Source organism: Oncorhynchus clarkii, chromosome 3, assembly GCF_045791955.1.
Source record: "Oncorhynchus clarkii lewisi isolate Uvic-CL-2024 chromosome 3, UVic_Ocla_1.0, whole genome shotgun sequence".
In the NCBI taxonomy this organism is placed as follows: Eukaryota; Metazoa; Chordata; class Actinopteri; order Salmoniformes; family Salmonidae; genus Oncorhynchus; species Oncorhynchus clarkii.
Window position 1 is genome coordinate 50488459 of NC_092149.1, and position 26586 is coordinate 50515044.

At 40.1% G+C, this 26586-nt stretch overlaps 1 protein-coding gene across 1 annotated transcript in view; it reads right to left on the reverse strand.

Moving 5' to 3' along the window:
• LOC139385636 (signal transducer and activator of transcription 1-alpha/beta-like) overlaps window positions 1-23509 on the reverse strand; it is a 64744-nt gene extending 41235 nt beyond the window's left edge. The window contains exons 1-18 of the mRNA XM_071130871.1: window positions 23395-23509; window positions 22640-22768; window positions 21978-22113; window positions 11261-11359; window positions 10687-10858; window positions 10138-10223; window positions 9448-9599; window positions 8945-9103; window positions 8437-8529; window positions 8253-8312; window positions 7959-7979; window positions 7557-7650; window positions 7248-7292; window positions 5973-6056; window positions 2264-2362; window positions 1697-1832; window positions 1362-1414; window positions 971-1065 (exon numbers count right to left, since the gene is read on the reverse strand). Of these exons, the coding sequence (XP_070986972.1) occupies window positions 971-1065; window positions 1362-1414; window positions 1697-1832; window positions 2264-2362; window positions 5973-6056; window positions 7248-7292; window positions 7557-7650; window positions 7959-7979; window positions 8253-8312; window positions 8437-8529; window positions 8945-9103; window positions 9448-9599; window positions 10138-10223; window positions 10687-10858; window positions 11261-11359; window positions 21978-22113; window positions 22640-22767 (1712 nt within the window). The 5' untranslated portion in view covers window position 22768; window positions 23395-23509. The remainder of the gene's footprint in view (window positions 1-970; window positions 1066-1361; window positions 1415-1696; window positions 1833-2263; window positions 2363-5972; window positions 6057-7247; window positions 7293-7556; window positions 7651-7958; window positions 7980-8252; window positions 8313-8436; window positions 8530-8944; window positions 9104-9447; window positions 9600-10137; window positions 10224-10686; window positions 10859-11260; window positions 11360-21977; window positions 22114-22639; window positions 22769-23394) is intronic.
• Window positions 23510-26586: the final 3077 nt, after the last annotated feature.

Consider the following 26586-nt stretch of genomic DNA (forward strand, 5'->3'; position numbering starts at 1 on the left):
ACCATCAGTTACATTATGCAGAAACACCCACTAACGTAATGAAGTACACTGTTCTAAAGCCCTCTGAGTAAATAGATTAAATGAATGGAACTGAACCTAAATGATTCATTTCCCGATTCCCGCAAAACTAGAAGTGTAGGCCTACATTGTCGGCCCGCTATACAGTTCTATGACGACTACCGTTTGCAGGCTATAATCATTTTGCCTATTTAAGATCTGAATATCAGCTACCCAAGTTACATCAGGAGTTATCTGGAGTCAATTTGCAATGATAATTGATGTATTTACACACTGGGAAATGCAGTATTCGCTATGAATCAGCTCAGCAAAAAAAAAAAAAAAGACTTAATACCAACGTGAAATCATTGATTATCATGACAATTTAGCAGTCGTGAGTAGTCTAGTTTAATATTGTCCATTTTATTTGGACCGGTCCTGTTTTTAGGATATGGTGTTTGTTAAAATGTTAAGTCATATTTTCATCAAAGCACATTTTAAAAAAAAAATTATATGGGGTGCCATTTAAGGATGTAAAAAGTGTCTGTCACATGACATGAATTTGTTCTCCAGTCTAGGCTACAGAAAAACCACAAATGCTACTACAGAGCGTTCGTTGGTGGAGCGCTGCATCTCTCCAACAGCGCCCTGGTTAGGCGAGCTGGGCATATTGGCAAGCTAAATATTTTTTAGTCCCTGCCTTTGGCAAAGTAAGCGCTGCTTATCATTGGGTGGAATCAGCACTCACCTAAATAACCCATATGACAATGGGTGAGAAAAGTTCATTGTTTTGGGGCAGAATTATGTGAGGTGTTATGCGTTGTTGGAAGTGCGTCTTCTTGGCGAGTTTAGCTAGCAAAATGCTACCCTCGTCAATCTGCAGCCCTAGGCGGCCACCTAATCTTTCTTAATGGGCACGCCAGCCCTGGCCTAAGGGGATAGGGGTTGTTTCTGGACAGGCCACAAGTCTCACTTGTCGTTCCAGATGGGAAGCAGGTGCTTCTTGATGAGCTCCAGGATGAAATCCAGCCACATCCAAAAACTGAAAGGCTTCCCAGGAATATTCTCCTGGAAAAAGCAGACGGAATGGGAAAGAGATGAGAATTACCCTTAACTTTATACTGAAAGATGCCATAAACGTTTATCAATTTATTTTGAGGTGATTTTTTTTGTTGGAGAAGGACTCCACTAGGAGCTGAAATGAAAAAGTCAAGCCCGTCAAGATGGAGAATGACAGTACAGTATGTATATGAAAGCTTCTACATAAAGGGAGTATTTGTTACTAAGACATGACATCATCCACCTTGTGTGTTTAAGACTTGCAGTAGTAGGACTATAGGAATTGGTAGGACTGCTTGACCTACCTTGCAGAATTTGGACCAGGATACTTGACATTCATTGTGAGAGGCTTGCTGACCTACAGTGAAGATTAGTCATATAATTCTGAATATCAACTAACCAGTACACATTTCATACACTATGAATATTCAGCTATTATTGTACAAAAATAACAATCCTTAGATAATATAGAACGATTTCATACTTGGAAGTCAGAGATTCTAAACAAATATCTGATAATTCATATTGCTATTCTGTCAAACTTGAAAATACTTGCGACTGTTCGCCGTTCCTCATGAACTGGGCATGTATGCCAAGAGTTTTATGCTCTAATGAAATGTGTACAACTAGGCTGCTGTACCCATGAGTTTCTCTCCCAGCATGCACAGCTGCTCCCTGTTGAGGCCCCGCCCAGTGAAAGTCGAGAACTGCCAACTCAGCACTTCAGAGAGCTGGCCCCAACTGGCCCGCGGAGGACTGGCAAAGAAGTCCGGGTTCTAGAGAGAGAGAATTCAAAAACAACCCCCATATCCACTTAGTAAAATACCACAGTATGCCATCATAGCAGCAAGATTTGTGACCTGTTGCCACAAGAAAAGGGAAACCAGTGAAGAACAAACACTGTTGTAAATTCAACCCATATTTATTTATTTTCCCTATTCTACTTTAACAATTTGAACATACACGACATTTGAAATGCCTTTATTTTTTTGGAACTTATAAGTGCAATGTTTTTCATCTATTGTTTATTTAACTTTTGTATATGATCTATTCACTTGCTTTGGCAAAGTTAACATATGTTTCCCATGCCAACAAAGCCCCTTGAATTGAATTTTGAGAGAGAGAGCGAGAAAGGCAGAGGGGGAGGGTTAGAGAGTATAATAAAAGATAACACCTAAAACAATGGTAGTGTGTGTCGTCAGCTCACCCTGGGTTCGTCAGTCAGCATGTTGTACCACATGATGGAGGCCCAGCCTCCAGTCAGCTGGCTAACATTGGAGATGACCACCAGAGGAAAAGAGCAGGTCTGCAGAGAGAGAGAGAGACACACACACACACACACGATCCCTCCCAATGTGTTCTCCAATCTCATAAAACAGTTTTTAAAAATGCTGCGTTATCCTTGCAAGGGTAAAGTGCTAGAGTACTGAAAACAAGGGTGCCAATAATTAGCTAACTCAGCAAAAAAAGAAACGTCCATTTCAGGACCCTCTTTCAAAGATAATTCGTAAAAATCCAAATAACTTCACAGATCTTCATTGTAAAGGGTTTAAACACTTTCCCATGAATGTTCAATGAACAATGAACAATTAATGAACAAGCACCTGTGGAACGGTCATGAAGACACTAACAGCTTACAGACTGTAGCCAATTAAGGTCACAGTCTGTGTGAACGTGCTTAGGCATGCTGCAAGGAGGCATGAGGACTGCAGATGTGGCCAGGGCAATAAATTGCAATGTCTGTACTGTGAGAGGCCTAAGACAGCGCTACAGGCAGACAGGACAGACAGCTGATCGTCCTCGCAGTGGCAGACCACGTGTAAAAACATTTGCACAGGATCGGTACATCCTAACATCACACCTGTGGGACAGGTTCAGGATGGCAACAACAACTGCCCGAGTTACACCAAGAATGCACAATCCCTCCATCAGTGCTCAGACTGTCCGCAATAGGCTGAGAGGCTAAACTGAGAACTTGTAGGCCAGTTGTAAGGCAGGTCCTTACCAGACATCACCAGCAACAATGGGCACAAACCCACCGTCGCTGGACCAGACAGGACTGGCAAAAAGTGCTCTTCACTGACGAGTTGCGTTTTTGTCTAACCAGGGGTGATGATTGGATTTGCGTTTATCGTCGAAGGAATGAGCATTACACCGAGGCCTATACTCTGGAGCGGGATCGATTTGGAGATGGAGGGTCCGTCATGGTCTGGGGCGGTGTGTCACAGCATCATCGGACTGAGCTTGTTGTCATTGCAGGCAATCTCAACGCTGTGCATTACAGGGAAGACATCCTCCTCCCTCATGTGGTACCCTTCCTGCAGGCTCATCCTGACATGACCCTCCAGCATGACAATGGCACCAGCCATACTGCTCATTCTATGCGCGATTTCCTGCAAGACAGGAATGTCAGTGTTCTGCCATGGCCAGCGAAGAGCCCGAATCTCAATCCCATTGAGCAAGTCTGGGACCTGTTGGATGAGAGGGTGAGGGCTAGGGCCATTTCCCCCCCAGAAATGTCCGGGAACTTGCAGGTGCCTCGGTAGAAGATTGCTGTGAGATGTTACCCCAAGAACTGGCAAATCTGGTGCAGTCCAGGAGGAGGAGATGCACTGCAACACTTAATGCAGCTGGTGGCTACACCAGATACTGACTGTTACTTTTGACCCCCCCGCCTTTGTTAAGGGACACATTATTCCATTTCTGTTAGTCACATGTCTGTGGAACTTGTTCAGATTGTCTCAGTTGTTGAATCTTGTTATGTTCATACAAATATTTACACATGTTAAGTTTGCTAGAAATGAACGTAGTTGACATTGAGAGGACATTTCTTTTTTTGCAGAGTTTATTACTTGTTAAACAATTGTATTGAGCAACTGTATTAGTATAAAATATAAATGTTTCCATTTTCTTGAGCCTGCAAGGAGGCCAATAATTATGGACCTGACTGCACACAGAAAGTATATGCTTGCCTTTACGGAACTGAATAGACATCATACCGTTACTTGCTGGGTCTATGGGCCCTAGGCTTAACTAATTGTTCTGTAACCTGACTGTGTGCATTAATATGAGAAGTAAGCATATGCGACCAGGTATTGAATGCATGTACCCAGGAGACAGCAAAAGTACAGAGTTCAGGGCCAGCTCCGTCTTGACCTCTTGGTCAGCCAGGCCATGCATATTATAATTTGTTCTGATGGTGACGAAAATAAACATACAAAAGGGAAAACTAGAGACAGGCATACCCAAACAGACTCTACACCAAACGAAAGGCCTCATGTCCACCAAAGAAACAAGCAGCCTCACGGCTCTGACTGACAAACACCTTGATTGCCTGCACTTGTGGGCTTAAAAAGGCTTGGCTCAGCATTTAGACCCGGCTGGTGCTGCCCCCTGGGGATGGAGGGTTGAAGTATTGTCATGACGTTGGCCTCTTTGGGTATAGCAAGTCCATCCCCCTCTCCCTGCCTCCCCCTTGCCTCCTTCAACTAGGCTGCTGTGGTCAGAGGTCGTAAATTCCTGAGAAGACCTCATGGACACAGTTATAGAGAGTCGTTTTTCATGGAGACAAAGGAAATCCTTCCGCCTCACAGAACTTGAGGTACGAACAAATTTCATGTTCCGGAGAAAGGGTAAAAGATCGGTGAAGAATCCAGCTACGAACTGGTCCGTTTGTCACAACTTGGGAAGCCCATGGGAGACGGTGTGGCCACATTACCATAACGCTGTTTATATAATAGCCCCAGATATAAGGTTTACTTTATCTAATTGTTGTATAAGATGAATGAGTGAGTATGATACTGTTTACACAATTTTACAATGTGATTTGGGACTGTTTAATGAAGGAAAACTCAAAAAGGGAATTGGATTTGAACTAAATCGAGGACCGCCCCTGAGCCCAGTTAGGGTCAGACATCCTGGGACAGCCCTTTTCTGCCATTCTGAATAAAACACAACTTTGAGAAATTATCACCAGACCGTGCTTACCTCAATTACGAGATGGCTGAAGGTTGCAGAATCTTTCAACCATACCACGTGGTTAAACTCTTAAACTATCGATACCAACAGAATGAGAACATGTCTTTGATATTAATTACTAGTCTGCAGCTAGGAATTCGGTATCATTGAATGCAAAGAACAACAACCGCCAAAACATCCATTCTATAACGAATGTCACTTTGAACTATCCCCTCTAACCAAGACAGAGAGAGAGAGTGAGAGTGACTGACAATTCTACAAAAGAAAGACTTTTCACCAACGATCAAGACGACACACTTCTCCTTTGTCTAACAAGCCGCCATGCCGGTTTAGCCCACTAGGGCACATCCTCCTATCATTACATTTACCTTTGTTTGTTTGTTTATGCATTTCTGTGAATTACTTAGTAATAAATCAATTATTTAAGACAATTGATGTATGGATGACTCATAGTGAAGACTGGGTTCATGCAGATAACCAACAACTTACGACGTTTGGAATGAGACTAACATGAGGTAAAGTAAATAATTCATTAATTCGAAGACTAATTGATCAGATACAATATCTGAAAAGTTATTTTAGGAAATGATAACTTTGTAATCTGAATATTTTTCCTTGGTGCCCCGACTTTCTAGTTAATTAGTTACGTGATTAATCAGTTGATCGCGCAGTAACTAATTACAGAGAATCTTTGATAAAAACTATCAGTCTTCAGTTAATGATAGTAAAGACACGACAGTATCTAGTCACGCTCCTAAGACCTAAACTACATAACATATTCCTTAACATTAAACAAGGACTAATAATAACTGACAATTTATGCTATGTGGGGGTTCTAAGGCGTGTGTGAGGGACTATATGTGGAGTATTGTAAGAATGTGTGTGGGAGTGTGTGTGTCGTATTCAGGATGTGTGAAGGAGTGTGTAGACTGACTGACCTCCAGGTCGATGTTAATGCCCTGTATGTTGAACTGGGCCTCGAAGCTGAGGGAGTGGAGCTCCTCCGTCACAGAGAGAGGACCCTGGAACCAGCAGAATACACACACACACACACACACACACTTTACTAAACCTTTTCCTCAGAACACATTAAATACAATAGCCAAGGGCTACAAAACCATTTTTGTTCAGTGAGTGACCCACTAAAAAGTGTCATACATTTCAATGACAAACTATCAACAAGGATAAGGAATTTGTCCTATTTAACAAAGAACAGCATTCCATAACAAGGCTGGGAAAACCATCTATGAAGTAATCATATTTTCTCTTCAGTATATGAGTAATCGGGCTAAGTTTGATAGTGGCATTTATTAAGTACATTTCTGGATGAAATAAGGATCCTGTATCCTAAGAGCATGTGAGGGAAGGCTTGACCTGAGTTTTGTTGGGTCATGTGAATAAAAAAAGGTCAAATAAAAAATATATACAAAAATGAGTTTATCTATGATTTTTTTTTAACTCAGAAAGAGTTAACAAGGTTTTTCATCTGCGGTAAAATGGTGCCATCTCGAAACGTATACAAACAAACACACTATTGTCCTGAAAAGGAGTAAAAAAAAATATTTAAAAAAAACTTCAAATTGAGGGGAAAACTTTAAAACCATGGTAATGTTGCCCTCTACCGTTTTAAGAAAGCAACTACTTTTTCTTAATGGAAGTGTTTGAGTTGTGTTTTTTTAAACGATATCACCTCAGGAAAAGTAATTGACCTCTAAATAAATCAGAATTATTAAACTCTTAATTCACCTCAGTGTCCAATCACTTGAATTAAATGACCTCTGGTTGACCAGAATTTATATTTTTTGTAGTTGTCATTTAAAGACTTAGTTTCTCCCCAAAGCATTTCTAAAAAGGCTAACATGGAAAACAAAACAAGGTTTGCACTAGTAACCACAGTCAAAAAGTCCAATTTGGCTATATCGCAAAAATTCATAAAACAAATATTTGCTTAATTTAAGGTATAAGGTTCGCAGTGTGGTTACTGTTAGGTTTCAAAATCAGATTTTAAGAAGGAATAGGCAGCGTTTTTGAGTTTGTGGCTGTGGAAACTAGTGTCAACCGCAAACAAATCTGAAGGTCAAGTTTCGAAGGTCAAGCTTTCCTAAAGTTCACTGTGCTAGAGTGTAACCTTTTGATAGGCTTGAGTCACTGACCCTTAACCATCATTTAGGGAGAAACAAAAATTACTGTTCAACTGTCATATTTCCCCTCACCTCATTCACCTTTGTACCGTTAACATATTTCTTCTCTTTCAGCTGCTGAAGATAAATATACAGAAATTAATAATAAAATGAACTATTCATACAATTTCATGTACAGCTAGGCCAGAGCGATCATAATAAATCATTTTTGCGATATAACAACAGGGTCACTGCAAACAGTTGCATACGTCCAGTATGGCTGCTGCAGCCAGTCCCACTGGACTAAATCAGTTTTGAGTTTCACTAAACCTGTGAATTAACAGATTTGAGTTTGAAATTATTATGAATATGTTAGTGGGGACAGTGAAGGTGAGAAATTACCAAGTGTCTGAACTCTACAGATAGACAGCCATTAGATGATTCCTCCACGTCCATTACTTTGGTGGTGGAAGTCAGGATGAAGAACTGACGATGTCTGAAGGGAGAGGGATGCGGTAAAGCCACAGTTAAGTCTGAACTAAACACACACACACACACACACAATGAGCTAAGATACATGGCAAACGCATGCAGAGGTAAAAACAACTCAATTTCAAGGTGAATTCCAGGCAACTGATCATTCCAATCATTTAAACCGGGTCATCTGATTTGTAATCAAAAATGGCTTCTCGTATCGCTCTTTTTGGTCACTGTTCTACCTCATCCCTACACACGTCACTTGATATTGGCCTAAATAACAGTAGAAGGAAATTCCCACTGAACAGTCCACACAAGTATACTCACACTCTGCCAGGGGGGAGGTACCTACACACAGGGGAAAATAATATAGAAAAAAGCTAAATTACTCCGTATTGTAGTGCCAGCTTGCTAATGGATGTCTATGAAACATTGTTTATAGAACACAGTATATCCGTGACATGTTCACACACAGTATGTGTAACAGAGCTTGCAAAGAGCAACCACTGGTTCGCTCACCCTTCAAAGTGAATGTGCCACAATATTTCTGTGTTACATTGCCACCAGTGTACAAACATTGGCTAAAAGATGGAGATTAAAATGCTTTTGCGGATGTCTTACTTGTCAAATATCGTCTTCACTTTGAGTTGATAATCCACCTCTGGGAGTTTGACCAGCAATCTGGATATACAACGTGATCAAAACAGAGATACTGACTAAAAACACACATTTAATATGCACACACACACACAACAAATTGAAAATCACAATTGAGTTGTGTTGCATCTTGATACAGATACTGTACCTGACTTTGGTGGTGAACTGCACCCCGGTCTTAATGATGAGAGGTTTCTGGGGGTGGGTTGGCATCCATGGCTGCTTCTCCACCACAAATGAGCTGTGGACATTGTACAAAGGACGACACAAAGATGGCACACAAGAGAACGACAATAGCATGAGAGCAGTTGATAGATTTGGGTGGAGGCAATATAAGTCAAGTCCATTTCCCTGTCAACAAGACCATTAATGCTTCCCTATGCGTCCAGTTTTTTCGGGATAATTATTTTGTGATGGATATTTTATTAAATTATTTGCATTTACAAGTGTGGTTGCATCCTAAAGTTTGCAGGCCTTCCATTTATGTTCAGCCTTTCTAAATTCACAAGTCTGGTCATTTAACCAAAGGGAGACTGGCAGACAGTTTATGCTTCGTTTGAACTGGTGCGCCGCTGACTCTAAAGTAGTCTGACATATGCATTTAGTTAGATAAGGGTAGGTATCTGACCAGAGGTGTGTGGTTTTGAGGTTAGTACCTTTTGATGAGTTGGTCGATGAGGTATTTGACCTGCTCCTCCAGCTGCGGTCTCTGCAACGAGATGGGGTCGCTCGTATAGGTCACCTTCAGGATAAGTTCTCCCAGTTTGTCCAGCTGACGTTTCATCTGGAACAGACTCTGGGCCGTCAGAGTAAACCTGTGAGTGAGAGAGAAAGAGAGAGAGGTCCCAAGTTACTGTGTTTTAGGATTATGAGTTAAGAACAGTGTCTCGGGGCCTGATTGGCGTCACGCTTTTTCTCCATCCCTAGCAAACACAGCTGATTAATCAAAATTGCATTCTAAACTGGAGATCATGATTAGGTGATTATTGGAGTCAGGTGTGTTAGTTGGGGCTGGGGAAAAACTGACACCAATCAGGCCCTCGAGGACTGGAATTGCCCACCCCTTAAGTGATAGCAAAGCTGATCTGAAAATGACGGATTCTGTGTGTGTGTACGGTATATGTACGTGTGCATGCATTCCTGCACATGTGCGTTTTACCAGTTCTGGAGCTGGTCCAGTCCAGTGAGCAGTGGGCCACCTATACAGTTGATCTGCTGCCTGCGTTTCCACTCCATCAGCTCTGGGTTCAGCTGGGAGGCTATCAGAGCGTCAATCTCTTTCATCACGTCACTCATTTTAGACAGGATCTCCTGTGGCGGAACAATAAAATCTCAATGCTGGTCCGGAACTGCTGTGTGACTCAGTTGGCAAGTGCATGGTGCGCGCAACGCCAGGGTTGTGGGTTCGATTCCCACTTGGGCCAATCCATATGATTATGTATGCACTAATTGATGTAAGTAGTATAATCACAAATCAAATTCAATTAATATTCTTTGATATCGTAACTCACTGAACTGTTTTGCAGTGTTAAATCAAACTTGCAGTATTGTGCTTGATGCCTCGGTGCGCTCCACATGTCGCAGGCCCCAAAAAAGGAAAGTCTAACAATCGTATATATATAATGTAGATAAATATTCATAGAGTTGTATAGACTTAAACTGCATCAGACAGCAATTGCATAAGTACCTAACACAGTTATAAATGGCAAATGGTGGCACCAATTCAAATAAATGCATATTCACTCCCAGATAAGGGCTTTGACTGTTTACAGCCATAGAGAGTAAAAAGGTGCAGCTGACAAACATAGCTGGTTTATCTAAATGTATGTATGTTACAGTGTCCCCACACCTTCCTCTTAAAGTCCAGGTTGTTGAGAACCTCCTGCAGTCGGGCCACTTCCTGTTCCATCCGCTCTGTGTTCCTGTCCGCCTGATCTGAGGGACACAAGCACATCTAATATGACAGCGGGGGGGGGGGGGGGGATAACTTTGGTAACACTTTAAAGGGGCAATCTGGGATTTGTATGTACATTTTTAGACTTTCAAATTAATGCAGTATAGCCATTGATTATTGAAGAATATAACAAAAAGGTGGTGATCGCTATGTTGTTTTTCAAATCCCAAATTGCCCATTTTAAGCCTATATGCTCACGATAAGTCTTACAGTGCATTATAACCGCATCATAATGCATTACACCTGCAGGGCTTAAGTAAAGTCTTACCCTTAGTTATTCAATCATTCCACCACATCAGGCCACCAGAGGGTAAGACACAGCTATTGCCATATTACTTACAGCTATCCGATATTATATGAGAGCTATCAAATCATCTCAGATCTTAGGGGATTCCATAGGGGATAGGAGCTGGAAGTTGATTTCAGATTGGCCAGATAGCTGACCTCGAGACTGGATAGTTTTGAAGCGTAAGTCAAAGTCATCTTGCATGTCCTCTAAACATTTCACTGCCGGGTCCAGCATCTGCACACTACTCCTGATCACGACCACCCTTTTGTCCATGTTCTTCTGTCTCTCGAAGGCCACGGAATTCTGTACAGACTTCTCCAACGGGCCCTGTCAAGAAGATAGAGGTTAACCACACACACACGTAGGATCTTAAAATTTGAGCCAGTTTCCTACAGCAGGAAAATAATCCTGCAGCAACAGGATGCAAATTATTATGTGGATTATATTAAATGGGGTCGATACATTTTTTGTAAAGGATCATGACAAACTTTTGAAGCCTTTTAAAACCTAAAATACACTACAAGTTTAACATTTCCTGCATTGTGAGAATGTTCTCCAGCAACAGGGTGATCAAATTAAGATGCTACATCTGTATGCACACACACTGGCCTTTCGGTTGCACTTTAGTCTAAACTCTTCCTGCCTCTGTTTTCCCAGGTATTTTGAGGAAAGAAAGATAAGAGGGGGAAAATCATGGAGGTTTCCTGGTGACATAACAGAGTGACACACCTGTTCCGGTATGTTGGCTGAGGCGATGATACGACGCTCCTCTCTGAGGCTAGTGGAGATGACCCCGGCCATGAGCAGAGGGTAGGCTTTGTATTTTATCTGAAACACACACACACACACGATATTTGAATCTCTTAGCGAAACTGATAATGTGTTGGGTTGACAGTCGCTGGACCTGGGTTTGAATTCTGGTGCGGGCTAACCCCCTGAATTCGCTGCAATATTATGCTACTGCTGTCTACACCGCTTGACATATGCAGGCCCCTGCCTGTATGCGATCTAAACCCAGTCCCACTGCACTTCTACTGGGCACAAACTTGTTGAATCAAAGCGGTTTCATTGTAATTTGTCACCGTATTTAACTTACACTGTTGTTTTGAGGGTAACATTTCAACCACAGGATTATATCATGGTAACCAATTTTCAACATAGACAAACCTTATATAAAATATGTTGAATTTGTACCTTTAAAACAATGTCAGATCTTTAAGGTTATATCCACTATCAGAAGAAAAAAATACACTGCTCAAAAAAATAAAGGGAACACTGAAATAACACATCCTAGATCTGAAAGAATGAAATATTCTTATTAAATACTTTTTTCTTTACATAGTTGAATGTGCTGACAACAAAAATCACACAAAAATTATCAATGGAAATCAAATTTATCAACCCATGGAAGTCTGGAATTGGAGTCACACTCAAAATTAAAGTGGAAAACTACACTACAGGCTGATCCAACTTTGATGTAATGTCCTTAAAACAAGTCAAAATGAGGCTCAGTAGTGTGTGTGGCCTCCACGTACCTGTATGACCTCCCTACAACGCCTGGGCATGCTCCTGGTGAGGTGGCGGATGGTCTCCTGAGGGATCTCCTCCCAGACCTGGACTAAAGCATCTGCCAACTCCTGGACAGTCTGTGATGCAACGTGGCTGGATGGAGCGAGACATGATGTCCCAGATGTGCTCAATTGGATTCAGGTCTGGGGAACGGGCGGGCCAGTCCATAGCATCAATGCCTTCCTCTTGCAGGAACTGCTGACACCCTCCAGCCACATGAGGTCTAGCATTGTCTTGCATTAGGAAGAACCCAGGGCCAACCGCACCAGCATATGGTCTCACAAGGGGTCTGAGGATCTCATCTCGGTACCTAATGGCAGTCAGGCTACCTCTGACGAGCACATGGAGGGCTGTGCGGCCCCCCAAAGAAATGCCACCCCACACCATGACTGACCCACCGCCAAACCGGTCATGCTGGAGGATGTTGCAGGCAGCAGAACGTTCTCCACGGCGTCTCCAGACTCTGTCACGTGCTCAGTGTGAACCTGCTTTCATCTGTGAAGAGCACAGGGCGCCAGTGGCGAATTTGCCAATCTTGGTGTTCTCTGGCAAATCCCAAATGTCCTGCACGGTGTTGGGCTGTAAGCCCCCCCCCCTCCACCTGTGGACCTCGGGACCTCCAAATCCAGACCTCCATGGGTTGATAAATTTGATTTCCATTGCTAATTTGTGTGATTTTGTTGTCAGCACATTCAACTATGTAAAGAAAAAAGTATTTAATAAGAATATTTCATTCATTCAGATTTACGATGTGTTATTTTAGTGTTCCCTTTATTTTTTTGAGCATAGGCTGGGCAGCACCTCCTACTGGAGAATTGATCTATCTACAGCTACCCTTTGGTCTCCCATCCAGGATTTTAATCCTACCCAGCCTTGCCTAGCTATTTTTGTCACTGACTAATACCAATGCACTGTAGTGAGAATGATTGTGGAGTAATCTCCACATAAAAAAAATAGATTTACTGTTGCTGTCGAAGTCATGCCAAAAGGGTAGGTTTAACAGAGCAAATTAAATGTGACCATACTTTATCACTCAAATGATTCTATTTAGGACTAAAAGTCATCAGCTATTGTTAAAATATTATTTTTTTTACAACACATAGGCTTAGTGTTTCAAGCTCTGATTGATTTAAAATTGTAGGATATTGAATTGTATAACATGACTTTTATAGTTTCAGTCACCTCAATATGGCCATGGATGTGATACTCATTTTAAGGTTGATGACTTAATACTATTGAATTGTGTTTGGTTGACAACGCAACCAGATATCAACATTTGAATGAGATATCTTCTGCTTGGATAGTGCTATCTGTACCATTGACTAGCTTTCATTTGTTGGTTTTCCAAATAATAGTTTGTGTTTGATTCCCGTCAACATCTCAAGCAAAAATCGAACTTAAAGAATAGGGCTAAGCCAGTTGCTCAGATGGACAGCAGTAGATACATCTCCTTAAAATGTTGATATTTGGTTGCGTTGTCAACCAAACACAATTCAATAATATTAAGTCATCTAACATTCAATCTTAAAAACGAGTAACACATCCACATCCATTCAGTAACCATATTGAGGTTTCGGAAACTATAAAAGTTATGTAATCATATAAAAGCTTGCATGTTCACGATAGCATGCATCGAGTGTCGCAGGTCTGTGGAGATCTTCACAATTGCTGTAATATGCGTAGAATCTGGAACGGCATTGATCACTTGCACCATGTACTTTTAACGTAATCTCAACTGCAATCCAGGTCATTTGGTTTTGCTACTAGATTAAGCACAGTGGACAACACAATCTGTTGTATAAATAAACAAAATATCTGACATCATATTCCCATTTGAACTTCGGATGTGCTTTTAAAAAATGGGCGAAAGCCCAGTTTTAGACATTTGGGTGACAAGTAAGCCAAAAATCTGACATTGTTTTTCCATTGGAATTTGGTTGTCCTTTTAAAGATGGTTGAAAGCATGGTGATAGCACATTGAAAATTCAACTAACTTTTGGCTGTCTTTTTGAGTGGGTGAATCTAGGTTGTAATCTCATTGATCAACGACTCAACCAAATATTATTCATGTTGAAATGACGTGGTGTGCCCAGTGGGTCTCTGTCTCCCTCTCATTTAATGTATATCCCTGTCAATAAAAATACTATTAAACATTTTTTTAAACACAACATTTACATTTATCGAACTTAACGGATAAATGTGAAATAAAACTAAATAAAATGATTTTCTCTAAGAGCTTTTTGAAAGTGCGTTCTGTCAAGATATGGTGGTTTCTCAGAAACACAAATAGAGCATGGGGAGAACATGAGGCTAATAGCGGATTTATGCTTGATCCGGAAATACGGTCCGGAGGCTCTGTACGGAGGGTGTGACGCAATTGTGGAGCATCCGGAGGCCCAATCGAGCTTTGTAAGGCGATGGCGTGCCTCCCAAATTTTGTAACAATGCGGAGGGCTCCGTATAGCTCCGCATTGACATGATTGGTTGATGGTAGGCGGGGGCAGGAATTCCTGCAAACACACAAACTCAGTTCCTTGACAACAGGTCTGCTCAATTGCTCTGCAAAGCACAAGTAGTAAGAATGCTCTGACCTCTGCAGAGGCCGTATCGTCGTAAATGCTGTACGGCCAAACGCAGATTCGGATTGACCATGCAGAGCCTTTTAGGTTTGCCCTACTTTCTCCTTAGAATGTATAGTGTATTGACCAATAAGGAAGTATTTAACTTCAAAGGGGGTTTTCCAGACACTGTACATCCTTGAGTAACCTGAACCCACTGTACTGTCATTGCTCTCCACCGTGTCGTAGAATTACAACACGTTAATCACATTACTCTTATATAAGAATGTAATCTTATACTAGTACTCACTTTTTTTTTTTTCTATTTAGAGGCAACAAAAGAGTTCTTAACTCTCATGTGTCGGTGTGAAGAGAGAGAAACCTCTGAGATTGAACGTCAACAGTAGATTTACGATGGCTTGGTGATAAGACAACATTCCATGAATAGTGTGTGTGCCTTGCCTGTCGGTGCCAAGGAGACCCAACCTCCATTTTCTTTTTAAAGGAAAGGACCTAGGTCTGTTGCATTAGTATTCCTGTATAAGCAAGCAGTAAATGAACTAGAGAGAGATATTTGGTGCCATGTAAATCTTGATGTCTGTTGCATGAGAGCACAATGTACCTTTGTATACACTCTTATCTGTGAAATGTCATGAACGTTCAAGAGGATGGACTTTTCTATAAAATGCTGTGGCTTAGACCTGCTGGTTGGGCTCTCAACTAAATCAGCCACAGGTGGGTCGTTGACAAGCTCCTTTACTGCAGTAATTAAATAATAATGTTTGATTGTTTTGAGGAAGTCTAAAATGGTCTTTGATTAGAATAATTCCACCACAACCGACACAGCACACACAGAGAAAGTCTGCCATCAGGTGTGTGTATGAAGTATCAGGTCTGCCATCAGCAAAAAACAAAATCTACTATGACAGTAGGAACAAGGAGACATTTACTGTAAATAGACCAGGCCTACATGGGCCGTGTTTATTAGGCACAAAATGTAAGAAAGAGGGAAACAGGGAGGTATTAGCTGAACTTATTCAATAAGAAATGCTTGTTTTGCTACAGTGTATCCTAACGAACAAAACCATGAATGGACTTGCCCTCTGTACCCCTTAATTTGTTCCTTTCTTTAGCTTTAGCAGTTTCTGTGATCTGAACCCAGTTCTTTGCAAAATGTGTCTCAAACACCACATGCATCTTGCCATATTTTTATCTGGTTTTGCAAAATGCCGCAGATTCTCTCAAGGCCTCTGTGACAAAACGGAAAGTTTTGATGTGAACATGTGAAACCTGATTTCTCTTTCAGTCTTTGTCTGTGACCAATGACAGGGGGGTGATTCAGTCTTGAAAACCCACGCGATACCCTTTAAATCACCACAATGACAACTACAGCACAAACAAACGTCAGCTCAACAGTGTAATTCAGCCTACTGTATTCAGAGAAAGACAGTAAAACCCCCATCTATCATCCCTCTGACTTTTTTTTAGCTGATCAAGAGAAATCCCCTTGGAAAAATAGGTTCTGAGTGTTCGGCTCTAAGAGTGTATGAAAGGCTATCTACAACCTAAAAACGGGTTATTTGGCTGTCCCCGTAGGAGAACCCTTTGAAGAATCATTTTGAGAGAGGGTTCTATCTAGAAGCAAAGGGTTTTACCTGGTACTTGGCTGAGGCGACAGGTAGCCTAGTGGTTAAGAGCATTGGGCCAGTAGCCAAGATTTTGCTGGTTTGAATCCCTGAGCGGTCTAGGTGAAATATCTGCCACTTAACCCTAAATTGCTCCTGTAAGTCGCTCTGGATAAGAGCATCTGCTAAATGACTCAAATCTAAAAATAAAAATAAATGTATTGTCAATGGTTCTCTTATGGGGACTGCTGAACCATTTGGTAACCTTTTTTCTTTTTTAAGAGTGTAGCTTTAGATGAGACATAAGCACTGCAATCTTGATTTCCAGTACTAATAGATTTGCATAGTGGGTTGAATATATTCTTCATTCAGTGGGTCAATGCCATCACAACAAAATGCTATTCAGGTATGAAACATTGGAGTTTTTTTTTTTTCATTTTTTTTTCTTCATAAAATGCATTTCCATAGAATTCCCTAAATTGACTGAGTTCAAAAGAACAGACCCCAAACAATGCTTGTATACCTTCAAGGAACACTCAGCACAAATTGTCTGGAAAGAGATATTTTCCGCCTGTCCTCTGTGCGTCATAGACGTTACACCTAAACAACAACAAAACGCACGTCGCCAAGCACCACCCCCAAGTCAAACCTCTCAATGTTCGCGCTACTACTACCTCTGAGAAGCATAACACGATCTGCACACACATGAAATGAAAGTGTGGAAACCACAAGGTTCTGCTGAGGTATGTTTTCCCTACATCAGTTAGTGTAACACAGAAATATGGCCCCATGCCCATCAACCTCAAACAGCCATTTTCTATTCCTGTTAGTGTTTTAAGGTACAATTCTCAGAGAATCTAAGAAATATACTACCACCAGTCAATGTCCTGACACCTCAGCAAGACTCCGAACATGTTTCTTTGATTCGCCTCAATAGGGTAAGAGGTCAAATTATGACTGGGACAACACTTATCAGTGAAAGAATACTCAGTATGGGGAAGACCAATACACGTGTAAGCCAATCCCTAAAGCTACATTTAAAAAAATAAAACAAGTTTTTTAAAGACATTATCGTCTTTCACTTCCCTATCCATACTGAACACACACACAAACAAACAGACTACTCCAGTCATATTCAACTAGTGGACCACTGTCTGGATCCGGAACCAGAATTTTGTTTTTTTGGAACTCAGTCGGGCTTTTAATACTTACACAAATGTATGTAGACACCCCTTCAAATTAGTGGATTCAGCTATTTCAGCCACACCCGTTGCCGACAGGTGTATAAACTCAAGCACACCGCCATGTAAATCTCCATAGATAAACATTGGCAGTAGAATGGCCTTACTGAAGAGCTCAAATTACTTTCAACGTGGAACCGTCATAGCATGCCTCCTTTCCAACAAGTCAGTTTGTCAAATTTCTGCCCTGCTAGAGCTTCCCCGGTCAACTGTAAGTGCTGTTATTGTGAAGTGGAAACGTCTAGGAGCAAAAAGGGCTTAGCCGCAAAATTTTATGCCACAAGCTCACAGAATGGGACCACAGAGTGCTGAAGCGTGTAAAAATCTTTCCAGTGAAGGGAAATCTGACGTTCTAGACGATTCTGAGCCTTCCACTTTGTGGCAACAGTTTGGGGAAGGTCCTTTGTTTCAGCATGACAACGCCCCCGTGCACAAAGCGAGGTCCGTACCAAACTGGTTTTGTCGAGATCGGTGTGGAAGAACTTGACTGGCTTGCACAGAGCCCTGACCTTAACCCCTTTGGGATGAATTGGAACGCAGTCAGCGAGCCAGGCCTAATCGCCCAACATCAGTGCCCGACCTCATTAATGCTCGTGGCTGAATGGAAGCAAGTCCCCGCAGCAAATGTTCCAACATCTACTGGAAAGCCTTTCCAGAAGAGTGGAGGCTGTTATAGCAGCAAAGGGGGGTGACCAACTCCATATTAATTCCCATGATTTTGCAATGAGGTGTTCAACGAACAGGTGTCCACAGTTCTGTTCAAACGATTTGAGGTAGTGCACATGTGGCTATTCTGTGTTGAGTGGTTAAGAAATGGGTATTCTTATATGCTTAATTTAGAGTTATTAATGTAAATGTAATTGTTCTACAAATGTTGGGCTATATGTTTAGATTTTTAATACATTAAGGCTGCATGATTATTTGAAAAAAGGTGCTAGAAAGACATGAGCTCTGCTTTGTTTTTTTTTTGTTGCACAGGTTGTACACACTACATCAGTCTCTCATTCACAATTTGACAAGCACTTGATAATGCTTAGAATTTCACAGCGGCATCCCCTTTGTGTTGCCGTAATGCACCCTAAAAAAAAAAAAACATGCCGTTTGTGTCCAGTGGCTGTTGTGCCCTTCTCCTCGAGTGCTGCGCACTCCATCACGCGATCGGGTCTTTCTCGCAGGTTACAAGTGAAGACAGACACATCGGGGAGGCAACTGCTCGCGTCCTTATCCAATTCCAAGATGCATATTGAAGATATTGGAAAAACTGTCCACATTTACTTTGTCAGCCAACAAGATGAGTAGGCCTAACAAACAGCAAAAGTACTAGCCTATGTCAATCTACTGTCCCCCATAGTACAAAGGTTGACCTACTCTATTCTCTGCAAGAAATAAAGGGCATTATCGCTTTTATACAATGGGTTACCAACATGTTAAAATATTGATCAACATATTGATTCAAAATGTTATTTTGATTAATTTATTCATACTATTTCATCCTTTCACAAGATATAGTCACAACACAAATCTAGGTTTGCTAGAGACACGACCCAGTCGTTCGTTCTATATGTTCCATTGCCGTACTGGCTGGCAACGTTCTTATCCCTGGCTTACTAGCTGGCCAACTACGACTAACTTACAGTCATGTCAAACAGTGCAGACAGAATAACAACAGTAGCTGCATTTGTTTAAGCTGTTTTCTAATGACATTTATTTGGATACATCCATAACATCCATAACAATGAGCTAATGAGACAACCTCGCCTGGCATGGAAAATGTGCTCACTCATTAGGACACTTCAGAGGAGCTAGCCAACAACACAGCTAACAACTTCAAACTGAAGCTGGAAAGACTGCAAACTACCTGCACCTTTTTTTAATTGACATTTGTGTGTGTGTGTATATATATATAATAAATTATGCCAGCGGATTCATGATTTCGACTGGCTGAGAAACGCTGCCTGCCTCCTTCTCGTCCCAACCCCTACACGTTCATTACATTACTATGGGACAGTTGGAGATCGAATTTGAATATTGAAACAATTTTTCAAATGTCGGAAAGACAGACCGTAAGGTTTCTACAAATCTCCACTGTTAAACTAAATGTTAGGTCTAAAAGAAATGTGAGATAATGTCGAGATGCTTTTTATAGCGGAGATCAATTTTATAATTTACCTTACTGGGCTGATGAGACAAGGGATTGTGCAGTCAGATGGAACAGAGTAAATAGGCATTTAAATGTCATAGATTTAGCTGGTGGTAATAGACACCAGTTAGAATGCGCTTTTAAAACAATCAGCATTAGACCCACCCGTTGTATAAAATGTTGATAAACTATTAGGCTATTTCTTCACATTATAAGCACATGGTAGGAGGCTATAAGCGTGAATATTCCATTAGCGGAAAACACCATTATCAAATGCAATTATGCACGTAATGCTTTTATTATAAATGTGCATGTTTATGGTGAAAATTATCTTCCCCAAAATTGAAACTCACATGCCAGTTATCCGCTTTACAAGGGTTGTAAGAGCCTAACTGTGCTTAATTTGAATCAGTTATTTGGCCACTTTAGTTGTGATACAAAACCTTATTGAAACATATAGGCCTATGAGCTAGGCTACATTGTTTCTTATGCTAGGCATCATTCACAAGTGACACATAATTCACAAGTGACAGGCTAATATTGTCAGCCATCAGACTATTCTTGATTTCATCTCGTCTTTACATATACTAAATCATTTGTTTGTGAATTTTGTTTTGATTTAGAATGGACCATTATCATGCACCTGTATCGAAAAACAGGGGCAGCAGAAAGCAGTAAGTCATCTATGCACTTAAATAGTGAATGGAAGACGCTTTTCCCCGTGGTTCATTTTCATGCCAGCCAGGTAAGCTGTACTCCTGTAAATATAAGCAATGTTCTTAATATTAGGAAAGTTGAAAAATAAATATAGTAGGCTTAGCCTATAGAAAGCGGATCCTCTTTTTAGTAGAGGCAATCACTGTTTTCTCACGCAATTGCATAGCCTGTTGAAAGGTTGCGCAACATGAGCGCTCATGTGTGTTTGATTCGATATTCCATTGCATTTGCATTGATGTCAGAGTGATTATAGGGACAACAGAGCGCTGAGTACCTAGAGCACTGAGTACCAGGGAGTTAGCAAGTTTGGTAGGCTACTAATGACCATCAGCAGCATCAGAGGTTGGAGAATCCTAAGGGTGTGGGCGGTAATACGGTCACCGCAACAGCCCTAGGTTGTACTAAATCACCTCAATGCATCAATTTCAAGGAGAGACTGTTATCAATGTTGGATATGCATGGTGTATGGTAGGCTGGCAAACTGATTTAGCGCAGCATTCAGTCGGGTTTTAACTAGGTAAGGTGTATGCAGGGCTCATTTTGGTCGCATATGCTCCTAAGTCATTTACTGTGCGACCTGGAATTTTATTTTGAGAGTACTAGTGGGACTACAAAAAAGTATATATCACCTAAGATAATTCTTGCTACAATTAGGCTTCGCTGTACCGCTGCCACTGAGTGCCATACACCACGGTCCCGGACACAGCAATCAACTGCACTTATAGGCCTACGGCTGGCCAATCAGTTAGCTCAAATTACAGTGTCTGCAGCTTCCTCGAGCACACAGCAAAATTTATACTGTGAGATTTCTAAACTTTTAAAACTATGACTAGAGAGAGCGTCAATGAATACAGAAAACAGCTGCTGTTTTTAATGAGCGAGTTCATCTTTTGTTTTTATTCAGCACTTTTTGAAGCCATAAAATGTGCTTCTTCCACTCGCACATCAACCAGAACTGCAGCTGCATTGAATGAGTAGTTGAGTGTAGGCTTGCATTGTTATTATTAGCGGAGGGATGGTGAGAGGCAGACCCTCTGCTGCTCTCTCCGCTGAACCTGACCATCAGATGCAGGCACCATCAGTCCAGTAAAAATCATTTTTATAATAATGATTTACATGTATGCTCACTCAAGTAATACAATGGAGCCATTACCGGTGTGATCATATACCTCATGTTTTGAAATAATTAAAAAACGACCTTGCCGACATCATTGGCAGGGCATTTTAAGCATAGCCAACAGTGATAATGTATTGGGCTTATAGCCTACGGCACAAACCTCATCGCTACCGAACTGTTTTTAAGTGTAAACTAATCGGAACAGTGGATTTCAGCATGCAGGTTTTTGTATCAACATTTTAGCTTTTTAATAATAAACAATGTATTTGAAGGGTTATTTGTGTCGAGAGCACAGCATGTGCTTCAAACATAGCTAGATTTAATATAGGCCCATTAAAGGCTTTTATCTAAATCAACGTACAAATCTGCTTTTCTGATGCTCCTGAATGTTATGTTGTGCTCCTAATTTTAAGTTGGAAGCACCAGTGCTACATAGAAGAAATACTTGTATGGTATTGTAATGGAGGTTGTTGTGGCACCTGTAACTGCTTGTTGATGTTCTTCAGGTTGTGTCTTTGTAGGAAGTTCTGTTCCTGAGAACACTGCCTGTCCAACTGAGACAGGAGATTGCTGAGGAGAACTGTCGCCATGGACTCATGGTGTGCGGCCATATCCCTGAAAAAGGCACATACACAGCTAAGAGAAAGTGTATCCAATTTCACCGTGTTTAATCCAAATGTGATTAAAAAGAACATGTAGAAGATACACTGAGTATTCAAAACATGACAAAACACCTGCTCTTTCCATGACATAGACTGACCAGGTGAATCCAGATGAAAGCTATAATCCCATATTAATGTCACTTGGGGGGGGGTATAAAAAGGTGATGTTTTGCACCAGATTTAGCTGACAGAATTATTTACAGCTGCAGTCTCCCCGGGTGAACATATAGACATGAAAACATTATGTACAAACACACGTTTTAAAAACAGAGATCAGGGACATTGATGTGGGACCTGATAATATTTGTAAAGTACCCATCAAAAAAATATATATATTGCACACAGCCCAGTTAATGCACCTATTGAGATTAAGACACAGTAGTCCAGTGTTGTAGTGTAGTATTTTGACACTCCAAACCAAATGAATACATGTGTGCAAACACCCATTCACAGACACCAGTACAGATACACACACTCACCAGTCCTGGCTTTCAATCCAGTCAGAAAGCACCTGCCGAATCCCCATAGGGAAGTTGTCATCATAAAGGTAATCCACCTGCTCCAGGTATTTGAACTCGAGCTGTTGAATTTGTTTCCATTGACTCATTCTGTGGTACAATGCCAACACAAAAGCATATTAAAAACGCCAAATCAATTACACTTCAGAGAGGGTCATTGAAGGAGCAGTGCTTGTAAAATTAAGCTTATTTTTGTCCTGATAAGTAATAGTTTATGATTATGCTCTTTTTGAATAGTCTACCTATTATCAAACTGTGCTGCATATTGTGTTTTATTTACGTATCAAATCAAACTTTATTTGCCACTTGCGCCGAATTCAACAAGTGTAGACTTTACCGTGAAATGCTTACTTACAAGCCAGTTCAAGGAGAATAAAATATTTACCAAGTAGGCTAAAATAAAAAGTAATAATAAAAAGTAACAATAAGAATAACAATAACGAGGCTATATACAGGGGACACCGGTACAGGCTAGTTGAGGTAAGCTGTACATGTAGATGGGGGCAAAGTTACTATATGCATAGGTAACAAACAGCGTGTGTATCAGCAGTGTTACCATCACTTCCGACTTCTTGTAATTCCCATTTTTACAGCAGCATTAGCTTTTCTTACCTTTATTTCTGTGGCGGACCAGGATTTTTTTTTTAATGTATTCTGTAGTCATTGACTATCAAAACATAATTGTTTGTGAGACGTCACGGTTTCTGAAAGCCTACCTGTGTCTTTCAACTCGGTGCTCTCTATCACATAAATATCCACCGTACACAAGTCATGAGAATGTTTTTCAGTTGTTTCCTCTTGAAGCCTTCGTGAATTCCCGACCACAGACTTATTTTACGTTGATCGTCATGTAACAGGCCTGCCTTACAGGTTTTGTCATCTCCCTCCCACGCAACTTGGTCTCAGAGCATTTCGTATTATTCTGTACATAAACCCGTTTCTTATGATGTGTTAGACAGGTGGATGGGTGGTTGTAAAACACAAATATCTAGCAACCCAAAGGTTGAGAGTTCAAATCGTATCAAGGACAACTTTAGCATTTTAGCGACTTTTCAACTACTTACTACTTTTTAGCTACTTTGCAACTACTTAGCTAACCCTAACCTGAACTATTTTTAGAAAACCCTTCACCTAAAATTAACCCTTAACACCTTTAACTCCTAAGTGTAACATTCATCTTAACCCGTAGCCTAGCTAACGTTAGCGAGCTAACTAACTGAATGGAGTGTTTCTGGAAATGGGCGTGTGTGGATCATCAGCAATGCTTGTAACTATTAGCTTTACACAAATCATTATACATCGAGTTAAAAACAAAGGTGTCATTGTATGCTGATGATAATTGTTTTCTTTTAAATCCACAATTTGTATCCCTTTACAGCCTCATAGAGGATCTAGATACTTTTTCTAACCTCTCTGGATTACAACCAAATTATGATAAATGCACTATATTACGTATTGGATCACTAAAAAACACTACTTTTACATTACCGTGTAGTTTACCAATAAAATGGTCTGATGGTGATGTGGACATACTCAGTATACATATCCCAAAATAAATAAATTATCCCTCCAATACATTTTAATAGAAAGTTAGCAATAAGATCTTGCTATCATGGATAGGAAAATACCTGTCTTTTTGTGGAAAAATCACCCTGATTAACTCTTTAATCATATAACCAATTTATCTGTTTTCTTATGATCTTGCCTACACCTAGCGAAGTTACTTAAATTATACGAGGAAAAATATTCAATTTTATTTGGAACGGCAAGCCAGACAAAATTAAGCGTGCCTTTTTATATAATGAATATGAATTCGGAGGGCAGAAATTCTTACATATTAAAGCATTAGACCTACCACTAAAGTCTTCAGTCATAAAAGCAGTTGTATTTGAATCCAAACTGGTTCTCTAGCAAATTCATAAGAATGTCTCATCCCATGTTCAAGAGTGGCCTTTTTCCCTTTATTCAGATAACAACCTCGGACTTTCAGTTATTTGAAAAGGAAATCATCTCCCAAATATCGATATTTTTAAAACAAGCCATAGAAAATTGGTTGCAATTTCAATTTAATCCACCAGAAGAAAAAAATAACAAACAATACAACAAATATTGTGGTTAAACTCAAATATATTAATAGATGAAAAAAAGAAGGGAAAAAAGGAAGAATGTTTGTAAATTATATCATAAATTGGACTGGTGGAGTTGTTACACATGCAGCTAACAAAAATATATGGAAATGTCTGCTCTATGGAAACGTCTGCTCTACCCAAAATTACAACCAACTAATTGCAGCATTACCGCAGAAATGGAGGAGGGAAGTGGAAGGGGGAAAAAGTAGGGAACATGTCTGTCGGCCCTGCCTTAACGACCATAATTGGTTAAAGATAATTGTGATAAATAAAAAAGTATACCAGTTTCATTTAAGGACCAAAAATTGACAGCTGTTCCATATAGATTGCAAAATAGTTTCAACATACCGATTCCACAGCACATGGTTTATGAACTGATATGCAAAACAACACCGGATTCAAAATGTATAATTTTTCTATGTAAATTATTATAAAAAATTGCAACCAATAAAATATTGCAACCAATAGAGTGTTATATATATATGGGGGATACAACATTCCCAGCTCTGCAGATTTTGCTGTGAAGAGAAATAATCATTAGATCATTTGTTTTGGTACTGTCCATATGTAGCTTGTTTTTGGTCACAGGTCCAGGAATGGCTGAAGAATTGCAACCTCTACCTGGAGCACACTCTGCAGACAGCACTACTGGGCGATCTGAAAAGTCATAGTCAATCGATCAATAATATAATATTACTTTTGAGAAAATGTTGTATTTTTAATTTACAATCTGTAGAAATTATGACAATAGAAAGGTTCAGAACTTTGGTGAAACATCACAGCACAGTTGAAATAATGGCAAATAGAAATCCAATATGGATGGTGTTAAGAGACATATGGGAGGGGTTGAATGGAGCTGAAGGTTGGGAATAATAACTAATAACAACAAGATAACTCATGTAAAACATACAGTGTACATAAAACGTACAGGTTCAGAACTTTTGTGAAAGAAAGAGATGGGAGAGGTTTTTATTATTTATCCGTTATTTTACCAGGTAAGTTTCCTGAGAACATGTTCTCATTTGCAGCAACGACCTGGGGAATAGTTACAAGGGAGAGGAGGGGGATGAGTGAGCCGTTTGGAAAGGTTGAGGTTAGAGGAAGGACAGGAGTAAAAACAAACCAAATATAACTATTGTAAAATAGAATGTGCCTGTAAAATGTACAGTACCAGTCAAAAGTTTGGACACACCTACTCATTCAAGGGTTTTTCTTTATTTTTTAAAACTATTTTCTACATTGTAGAATATTAGTTAAGACAGCAAAACAATGAAATAACACATGGAATTATGTAGAAACCAAAAAAGTGTTAAATAAATCAATATATATATATATTATATTTGAGATTCTTCAAAGTAGCCACCCTTTGCCTTGAAGACATCTTTGCACACTGCCGTGTCTTTGGCTATGCCGGATTAATTGATAAGACATGCTATTCTATAAAATAATTTCTCTGTAATTAATATCACCTGATTGAGCTAATCATGTAAATGTAATTAACTAGAGAGTCGGGTACCACTAAATAATATTTATAGAGCTGTTATCTTCCGAATAAACTCTTAAAGAACTAGTAATATTTTACAACAATAGCAGTCAACATTAATCTTCATTTTACTTCAGTCTCATAATCTGAAAGTTGTAAATTATTTTATCTGCAAGAACCCTAGCAAACAAGTTGAATCAGCAATACAAAATTGGGTTTAATTATTTATTTACTAAATACCTAACTAATCACACAGAATTCACATACACACAATTAATCATAACTTGATTACAAAT